Here is a 10,538-nt window from a genome sequence, read left to right on the forward strand (position 1 = left end):
TGGATGGATGGATGGATGGATGGATGGATGGATGGATGGATGGATGGATGGATGGATGGATGGATGGATGGATGGATGGATGGATGGATGGATGGTTAAAGCAGCAATCATTGAGAACCAAGCTGTTCATTAAGTCAGCTAAACATTAAAGTATTCACTGGAAGCTAAATAAACTTGCTGAACAGAGTGAAGATTTTTCTAATTACTATTCTCAGATGCCAACTTAAAAACATAAACTAAACATTTTGACAAACTGCTTTGAAAGCTTTATGAAAGTTGTGTGTGCTGATTTTCTGTGTGTTTGTTGTTCCTTAAACAGGTTCCTACTTCTCTTTGCAACCAAGAGTGTCCTGACGGATATGCAAGAAAGCAAAATTACATCCACAGATGCTGCTTTACCTGTGAAATCTGTCCAAATGAAACATACATCAATGTTACAGGTACGTATGAGGGTGTGTTATTAAAATTATTATTTAATTTTTAACATTTTGGTTGTTTTCAATAAACATATGTCGGTTATAACCGCATTGTAAGAAAATCGTCAATAATGAAAAAGATTTTATACCAGCTAGTGCTCCTCAACTGAGTCAGTTATTTAATTGAAGGGGATTTTAACTTGTTTATGTCTCAATTTTTAGAGGATCCCTACAACTGCATCAGCTGTAAGGACACAGAGTGGTCTAATGAAGGAAGTACGTCATGCAACCTGCGGCTGGTGGAGTTCATATCGTTCACAGACATGGGGGCGGTGCTGATCATGGTTGGAGCCTCCATCTTAATGGGCCTCACGGTAGCCATATCTGTTCTCTTCGCCTTCAACTACAACACGCCTGTTGTCAGATCTGCTGGAGGACCGATGTGCTTCCTGATTTTAGGCTGCCTCGCTGTGTGCAGTGTCAGTGTGTTCTTTTATTTCGGCAAACCCACAAATGCTTCGTGCATCTTAAGATACGTTCCCTTTCTATTGTTCTTCACAGTTTGTCTGGCATGTTTTGTTGTGCGCTCTTTTCAGATTGTTTGCATTTTCAAAATAGCTGCCAAGTTCCCCAAACTCCAAAGATGGTGGACTAAATATCACGGCCAATGGCTGCTCGTCACTGGAGCATTCACAGCTCAGGCCCTGCTACTCATTGTTAGCTTTGCCCACGATTCTCCCAGACCTTACAACGAAACATCCTGGCACCACGACCAAATTGTGCTCTTCTGTTCTGTGAATCTAGAAGCAACCTCCTTTTCTCTTGTTGTACTCTGCCTATTGAGCTGCCTCTGCTTCATTTTCTCCTACATGGGAAAAGACCTTCCAAAGAATTACAACGAAGCCAAAGCCATAACCTTCTGCCTGCTGCTGCTGATCCTCACCTGGATCTTGTTTGTTACCATTTATATGCTCTACCACGGAAAGTTCATCCAGTCTCTGAATGCTCTCGCAGTGCTCTGCAGCCTCTACTCGTTCTTGCTGTTTTATTTTCTGCCAAAATGTTACATCATTATTTTTCAGTCCCACAAAAACACACCGCAATACTTTCAATGTCTCATACAGAACTACACCAAAACAATCAGCAAGTAGACGCTCTGATTAAGCATTACAGTGCCAATTGCATCTGTGCATGAATGAGTCAACGCAACCCTGCAGGTATGTTTGAGAAATTCTGGAATCTGATCAATTTCAACATATCAAATTGCAAAGTCAGCTTTCTTTAAATGTATGTTTGATATATACAGTATTTTTTACAACAACTGAAGGTGACATAGTTACTCTATTGTGCTATAAAATGGCATTATTTAGAAAAATTTATATTCCTTAATACCAGAACGAGTTGGATAATATTTTCTATTTGAGACTGACTTCTATTCTAACCACATGAGGGCGCCACTTTAATGCAGCAGGCTAAACAACCATCCTTCCGTGTGTGTGTGTGTGTGTGGGGGTGGGGGGGGTGTACGTGTGTGTGTGTGTGAGAGAGAGAGGGAGGGAGAGAGAGTTGATTTTCTTGTTTTGTTTACGAAAATAAAGTTCAATAATAAGTACATTATTTTTTTACATTTGTAGTTATTTATTTGGAGCCAGATTACAACAAATTCCACCTCAGGGCACTTTACAAGACGAACTGGTCAAATTCATCTTTAGAGTCCAAATCAATATTTTTTTGTTGATTCCAGTCCATTTCTTTACAATTCAGTCATGTGGTTCACTTATGCACAATTTTACCTTGATTATAGCAGAGAACAATCAAAGATGGATGATATAATGTTCAGTGCTGAAAAGTTATGTCTGAGGAAGCCCATTCAATCTTATAAAACCTTTAAATATTTCATCCTGAGAAATTATGAGGTGACTATGGAAACCAATATTTTGCTTCTAGATAGCACAAATATTTTGCAGAGCCAGTACAGCAGCCAAAGCCAACATTATTGTATATTTGCTGACATTCATTATTTTTCCTCTCTTGCATTGCTTTTTTTTTTTCATTATATTTCTAAAACGGGAAACTGTTTCCATTTGAATGAAAGTTGCATAAATGTAATTAAAATCTAATTAAAGTAATTCAGTGCAGGTAAATATTCTAATTTGGATCAATGCAAATCAATTCAATTTGCTGTCAATTCACATCAAATGTCATCTGGAGGCATTTGTTGCCTCGATCACAGGAAATATTGATTTGAGTTGTGCAGTCTGGCTGGTCGAGATGCTTCATTAGAAGAAAAAGCCACAGTGATACACCAACAAGGATGCCTCAGAGGGAACCACTAAGAGGAAACTTATTTACCAAAGGTCAACATCCACCCTTTCCAGAGTCTGGCCAAAGTTTTATGAGGCTTTCAGCTGGGGTACGTTATAATTTCCCCTTTTTAACTTATGAAAATACCAGTGTGATGAGTTCTAGAGAATTTCAATACTGATAATAATCATTTGTTCAGTAACTTATATCAACTATTTTCAGAATATGACTAATTATTAGCAATAGGTTATTTAACCTTGAAGAAATTGACTTACGTGTCAAACAGAAGTCAGGCCAGCAGGGGGCACTAACCAGCCGTAAACTTCGCTTGGTGGCCCTCACCTTTTCAGTCAATATGAAGCTGGATGTCAGAGATAAGCCCCTTCAAACTAAGTCCATGTATCTGTTTTTTATTTATAATCTCTTAATTTAATTTGTATAAAGATAAACACTGTGTGTTTCCTGTTCCCGGGTTTACTCAGCACTGGTTTTAAAATAAAGTGCTGAGCTGAGGCAACCTATTGCTCTTTATCCCCCCCCCCCCCCNAAAAAGTGAAAGCTTCACGCCGGGATGCTCGGTTGGACTGGGGGTGGAAGGGTTGCCCCTCCAAGTGAAACGGAAGAGGCTTGCCGCAGGGGGCACATGGGGGGCGCAGTCCTGGTGGGTAAATTGCCATTTTGTTGCGGCTTTTCAGCTTCCAGGCAAGGGGGAAAAATGGGAGGACGGACCGTGAAACTAGGAACGAATTGGTAAAAAAGTGCCACTTAACATGGCATATGGCACTTTTCTTAGAGAGCGGGACGCTGACACCTACAAATTGACAATTTCATACCAATTTCAGAGTTACTTTAGCCACACACGATGGTGCCTCGATTAGAACCAGTTTAGATTGACACAATCTACATGGCAATGTTAGTCTTCTAAACATCAAGCGGAGAAATGTTTAGTTGGTGACCATATTTATTTCATTTCTATCATCTTAGAAAGTCTCCCCACTGTGTAACATTTTGACAGCTTACATTGGACAAAAAAAATCCAACTATTTACTGTACTGTGATTCTAATATTTATAATTGTCTAGCATTTAATATAAAAATCACCTCCAGTATCTAATCTAAGATTGAAGTGTATTTAAAATAAACGTGTTGGCTTTGAGAACTGCTGCAGCCACGGGTAATTTATATGTTTAATAAATGTTGTTCTTCATTTTGTTTTGCTTTTTTTCCCCCCGTTTTTGCTGATGCAGTATATATTTTTCTTCTAATAGGAAATATCGAGCGAGGAAAATCGCGGGAACGCCCCGCGGCTTTTCACTTGTAGCTTTCTGTTTTCCACTTTTGACCAGATAAAGAGGAAAGCCCTGGGAAAGGACCAGGAAAAAAAAGCACTTTAAGACACGGCGATTTGCGTTTGCTGGTCGAAGCTTTGGCATAAAATAGTCTTACTTTAATTCAACAGACATGGATCAGTAACAAATGACACTGGACAGTTTTGTTACAATGCACTCTGAGCTTTTATTTTCCACCGATTGCTGAAGTATAAAATATATTTCCGTTTTTTCCGCTTTTCTTAAGCAAAACCTAAAAAGAAAAACATTAAGTACACCAATATTGCCATGCATTTCTAAACAATTATGTAATTATGTGCTCTAGAACTGATATATTGTGTCCCTTCATTACATTCCTATAATCATCAGCTAAGAAACATCATTGGTAATTATTTCTATGAACCACAAATTTAAACTAAACAGATAAAACACGTGACTTTCGTAATTATGACACCCAGAGTTAAATGTTTGGCCAGTGCTGTTCTTTAGCCATACATCATTACAGCCTAAATTCAGAAGACATCGCGCCGTAAAGCTAAAAGATAAAGTAATTTCATCATTATGCTGTTACTTAAAATCAAACGTTGCTCTTGTGGCTGTCGCCTTACGCGCGACTGGACGCAGTGCGCCAAAATCTGCTCTGGCATTCTCATTCAAATCCTGCTCTACTCCCTCAGAGTAAATGGCAGATGTTTTGCAATTCAAGACGCATCAATGCCCATGTGCTTCAGTCTTTAACAATGGCCAACTCCTTTAGTCAAGCTCTTGTGTCTTTCATTTCAGAGGCCAACAAAGGGCTTCATCCTCCAGCGCAGTTATAAAGTTACTTTCCTGGTCAGTTCATTTCGGCCCTTGAGAAAAAAACCTTAAGCGATGTTAATGTGCGGCCTCTGCTCCTTTCATGCGCTAACCCCGGCGCACACAGGAGAACAGCGGCCTTTGTGTCGCCACTCCAAAATAAGAAGTCTTTAAATAACCCGGGGAGCAGTCTATAGAAATTCATGACGCTATTTTTTTTTCTATATGATGTTTGATCAGAGTTTCGCCAACACGTCCGTCGCGTGGCTTCTTCTGAAATCCTCCAAATATTTTTAGGGTTTTTTTTTCTCCCAGTCCACCTGTTTATGTACCTGCTCTCTCTCTCTCTCTCTCTCTTTTTCTCTCTCTCTCTTTTTGTACTGACGCCCTGGTGTACACAATGAGGGTTTGGTCACACCTCGAGTTCAGCTCAATGGAAGGCGGCTCATCGATTTGCTCCGCTCTCCGTGAGCCAAATTATGACCCAAAGTTGGAGTATATTTTACCAGTGTCTTGCAAGCATGTAATAAGATAAAACCTTTATAAAATACTTGGTGAATAAATATATTTTTTTAAGTTTTGTTTTTGTTTTTGTTTTTGGAGAATAGAATGCTGCTAATTGATGTGGCCTAAAAATGGCTTCCAATAAATGGACAACGCGTTTAAACGAGAATTTAAAAATGACCATTGTTCTTTTTTATTAAAGACATAGCTTTGGATAAAACCCGATGTTTTATTGTATGCCAGGTAAGTATTTTCCAGATTTAAATAAATATAGAGTAAGATGTATAGGGGAAAATATTTGGACTTGACATTTTCTTCATCCGTTTATCCATCCGCCCGACCGAAGCGATTTCCAGATATTTTATTTCATATATAAAGTAAAATACGTTGTCGAGGACATTTAATGCAAATTCTGTGTTGAGGGAAGCAAGGATAAATGTTGCCCTTTGGGTTGGAAAACCTGCCAAACCCTGATGTAAAGAGCCACGTTGGCTTTCTGCTAAAACCTTTGCACCGTCATTAGCCTGTAGCCATTGACTTGCAGATGCGTCAATTTCTTTTCAGCGGGGGAAGCAGTTTATTGCAGTAATTGCATAATTGCCGCACTAATTGTTGTTAACAAGTTCCCCAATAGTCCAATTATTGCAGCGGTTTTGTCGCGTCTCCTCCGGCGGGAATCCATGACAAAGGTCCGATCGGGTTAATGAATGACCCGCGGCTGAAAAGTGACAGTGGGAGAAGAGGTCCGATCCCTTTTGATAAACATACACCTAGCGTGTCATTTAATGACACTCGCATTATTGTCTCCATTTGACGCACACGTTTCTTGCTGCGCTTTTCTTATCTGTAGATGTGGCGCAACACCATGTGGAAGAACTGCAAGAATTTTTTCTTTTTTTTTTCAGCGTCCTGCAGTCATCTGCCACAGGGCACGCTTCAGAAACGTTCACTAATAGTTACCCAACACTAATTTAAATCAAGGCGAGTAATCAGAGGTGAAGCCTATCATTAAGGGTGCAAAAAATAGGAGGTGGAAAAAATAAAAGAGGCGACAACTGCTTTTAGGACTGCATGTCAAAATCAACTCTCCACGGTGCTGTGCGTGGAAAAAACAGGCGTGAAAACGATGATTATGTGCCGCAACGCCGGGACAAAAGCCACCAGAAAGGCTACTTAGACCAGAGCATCCAGAACAGATTTCATACTAAGGTTATAGCGTCACAGTCTTGGCAGGCAATTTCTCGGTTTTTATTCAATTAGTATTTATTTAAAAAAATAAAAAATAAAAAAAAGGCCTACAACCCCATGCATCAGTTGGAGTCTAAAAGTTTCTAAATGATTTGATTGAAGCTTCGATCTGTCGAGTCCCATGTGTAAATACAAATGTTCTAGCCTGAAAACTGTTGGTTTTAAATATACAGAAACTCCTACGAATCTATTCATGCTGCATGGAGAGGAACGTCTTTGACCCCATAAACCGAGTAAACCGATCTCCTTTAACTTGGGTAAGAAGTAAGAAGTGGTTTATGATTAAGGGCTGATGTGCAGGTTGTGGCTTTGTGCCTCTTTTAAAACATTTAGCAGTGATTTGTTATCTAAATATGATGACATTATAATATAGCTACTGTTGAACGCGATTCTGAATGACTGATATTCAATACATCCAAATGCAACTTTTACAGTGTAGTCTAGCCGGAAATTAAAGCCGAATCAAAATAAAACGTTCTTCGACAATGTGCTTAAGACAACTTCATTTGGTTAGCTCCTTAAGCCCCTACGAGACCACTGGCAGCACGACTCTAAACTTTGGCACTGCAAATAAGAAGGCATATATATATATAAACTAATCTAAGACACATTTAAGTATTTCTATGCCGTCTTGTGTGTGCGCACGCAGGACGCGCACTGAGCCTCCTTGAGCCTGAAGTCAGCGCATTGTTTCAAATGGCACGGCTTTCCCAAGAGTTAACCCTTTTCAGAGAGCAGTGTGGCAAATCGGGAGGCGAGAGTCTAAGGACGAGGGGGCGGCCCGCAATTCTCCTCGGTGCCTCACCGAACCCGCATGCCACGAAGACAAAACACTGCTGACGCACAAAAGCCAAAAGAATCCGAAAAGTCCCAAAGAAATCAGAAAACGTCCGTAAAGTTCACATTTCACTTTCCAACTTAAGCAGGTGTTGTATTTGTTTTGTTTTTTGTTTTTTTTTTGGCTTTTTTTTGTTGTTGTTTCTACTGTTTGGTGTAAAGCAAAACAGTTTGACTGATAACATTCTTCGAATGCAGAAATGTTTTTTTTTTTTTTATTACAATCAGCGCGCACCAGAAAATCAGAATCTTGTGTGGACATGGTGGGGAATTATCACGGTGCTGCCTTGAACCAGGTGGCGTGAAACTCACACATAAAAGCCTGAATGCAAGAGTCAACACTTCCCTCTCTGCACACCAAGAGCAACCCGTTATGGTTATTTTTTTAAATCATTTTTGCGCTTCTCTGTTTTTTTTTTTTTTCTTCTTTTTTCTCGCGCCCTCACACGTTGATTTTTGGACGTGTGCAGACAAACATACAGTAGACCGACTTTCAATCTGCCTGCTAGATTTGTAGACCGCTTTTGCTACCAAATCTGTTTGACAGACCCAAATTGCTGTATAAACTTGGGCTTTACTCGTGTGAGTAAATGTTTGTGTTAGTTTTCCATTAGTTTGTACAACTTGCTGGATACAATTCTCCGCAATTATGTGCAAAAATACTGAATCTTGCATAAGACGCGAAGAGTCATGTGGTCCACAAACATTAATAAAAATAAAAAAACATTAAAGACAGAAGGCACCAATGCCTTGTTTGAAAAAAAGTCACAAGATGACCTGCAGCTTGAAAAGACGTAAAGGCTCTCTGCTTTATTAATACTAACAGTGAACCTAAGTGTTAAAATTGCAAAGCACTATTTGTGGTGGAAAACCTAAACTGCACATGGCCTATCACCCTCATTATGAAATGTGGTGGTGGCAGCATCATGCTGTGGCGATAAGGTTTTCTTTTTTTTTTCAGCGCGTCAAACAAAATAAAATCAGTTTCTGGAAGTTCAGCGTTGGAATATCCTATAGTTGTGAATGCAGCACAAAGCAGTTCCACAAATTATTGACTTTGGGAAGCTGAATACAATTTGAGATCTTCATTTGTGAATTTAAAAAGGCTTTAATGTTAATTCTTTAGCTTATCTGTCGTATGTTTTTATGTATCATATACAATTCTAACAAAACACACTCAGACCGAGGGAAAAAAAAACAATAAAGTTAAATATAGACAATGCCTTTAAATTAAAGCAGTTTTTGAAATACTTGTTGTTCTTGTGTTGGTCTGCAGTGGTGGTTGGTGGTTGGTGAATGACGCCATTGATGTTCATTTGAGCGCAGGAGACAGGCGGGATGGTTTGTATTGACATGTTAAGTGGGTGCTCCTATAAAAAGCTTCCACGGGTTCTCCGCTCAGGGCAGCGGAGAGGGACAGAAATTAACTTCAAGCAGAGTAAATCAAAATCTGGACTAAAAAGAACCAAAAAGAATGGTGGCAACATCAGAATGTGGTGAAAAGGGCAAACCCGGAAGCAAGGTACAGATATAACGAAACTCATTTGAGGGGGGAGGAGGGGAGAGAGAAAAGAAATGAACCTAAGCCTGACCTTTTTACAGGTTTCAAAACCTCTCATGGAGAAGAAGCGAAGAGCGCGGATAAACCAGTGTCTGGACGAGCTGAAGTCGCTCCTGGAGAGCTACTACAGCAGCAGTGTGAGTGCGGACGACGTGTCTGGACTTTTAAAACATGTAACTTTACCCGAGTGATCCAAACGTGATGGTTTCTATCAAACTGTTTTCTCAGATTCGAAAGCGCAAGCTGGAGAAAGCCGACATCTTAGAGCTCACGGTGAAACATCTGAGGAACCTCCAAAAGATTCAGAGCAGTGAGTTGCTAACTTAACCTGAGTCATTAAAGCAGCAACACGTGTTTCTTTAAGTTATTTATCTCCCCCCCCCCCTCGATAATTTGCTGCAGTTTCCGCCGGTGTTTCTGAGTTTCCTGATTACCAGCTGGGCTTCCGGAACTGCCTGGCAAACGTCAACCAGTACCTGCTGCTGGCTGATCACCTGAACGGGAGTGAGCGCTGGATGATGTCGCAACTGTCTAACAAGCTGTGTCGCTCTTGGCGGAGAAGTGAAGCGTCCAGCACCACGGACAGCGACCCGAGCCAACCTGAGGCGGCGGAGGAGAAGGAGGAGAAGGAGAAGGAGGAGGCGGAGAGGCTTCGGCTGCCGAGCGCAAATGGACACGAAGGAGAGAGGAACCCGACCAGATCTGTAATACCGAAACCCCGAACGGCTCACACGGCCTCTACTTTAGCCATGGAAGACACGAACAAGTTATCTGATGCCAAACAGACGCGTGTTTTTGCGCAGAAAGCTCCCACGGGAAGCATGGAAACGCAAAGCAGCCGTCACCGGAACCCTGAGTGCGCCAGTCCGCGGCTTGACGCTGGGAACGCGGAGCGCCATGTGTGGCGGCCCTGGTGAAGCTGATGGGAAACTCGCTCACTGAATGTTTATCATTGCACTGTAGACTTTCACCACTGTGTTATTAAGTTCACTTATGTATTATTTTATTAATAAAACTGTCGAAATATTGACTGAGTTGTTCATGGAACTTGGAAATAAAAGGGGAGAAAAATGGTGCAACTTTGACCAAACATCAATTTATTTATTTATTTATTTGTGATTAGGCTGTTTTTAGTTTATCGTGAAAAAAAAGCTTAAAAAGGAGAAAACAAAAAAAAACTTTATGTAACTGTAATTTATCACCTAAAAGACACCTAAAGTCAGTTAAATTGTGTCCAATTCCTAATTACTTTAAATTCAAAATAATCATTAAATTTGCTTTCCTGCTTGTTGTACTTCTCCGAAAAGAAACAAACAAAAAAGAGAACTGATTTGTGATTAAAACATAAAAAAGTTTCTGAAATAGTAATACACCTATTTGACCTTTTGGCAGGAGCCTATTTTGAGAGTCGCAGCTAAAATGTGTCGTTCACTGCAGTGGCGCAAAAAGTGGGTATGCAGGGTATGCAACGCATAGGGGCGCAGCACCAGAGGGGGCGCCAAAACCCCGTCTGGAGGGGGCGGCGCGCCGATGATGTTTTCCC

General features: G+C 40.5%; 2 protein-coding genes across 2 annotated transcripts in view; both read left to right on the forward strand.

Moving 5' to 3' along the window:
• LOC103467279 (taste receptor type 1 member 1) overlaps nucleotides 1–1,567 on the forward strand; it is a 4,201-nt gene extending 2,634 nt beyond the window's left edge. Inside the window, exons 5-6 of the mRNA XM_008413518.1 lie at nucleotides 320–440; nucleotides 639–1,567. Coding sequence (XP_008411740.1) covers nucleotides 320–440; nucleotides 639–1,567 — 1,050 coding nt within the window. The remainder of the gene's footprint in view (nucleotides 1–319; nucleotides 441–638) is intronic.
• A 7,197-nt stretch (nucleotides 1,568–8,764) lies between these two features.
• On the forward strand, nucleotides 8,765–10,003 carry her3 (hairy-related 3). Its single transcript, XM_008413517.2, is given in 5 exon segments — nucleotides 8,765–8,891; nucleotides 8,893–8,956; nucleotides 9,037–9,132; nucleotides 9,224–9,305; nucleotides 9,398–10,003. Coding segments are annotated over 5 exon segments (876 nt in total). The 5' UTR covers nucleotides 8,765–8,772; the 3' UTR covers nucleotides 9,913–10,003.
• The last annotated feature ends 535 nt before the right edge of the window (nucleotides 10,004–10,538 follow it).

This window comes from Poecilia reticulata, linkage group LG7 (assembly GCF_000633615.1).
Source record: "Poecilia reticulata strain Guanapo linkage group LG7, Guppy_female_1.0+MT, whole genome shotgun sequence".
NCBI classification, from domain to species: Eukaryota; Metazoa; Chordata; class Actinopteri; order Cyprinodontiformes; family Poeciliidae; genus Poecilia; species Poecilia reticulata.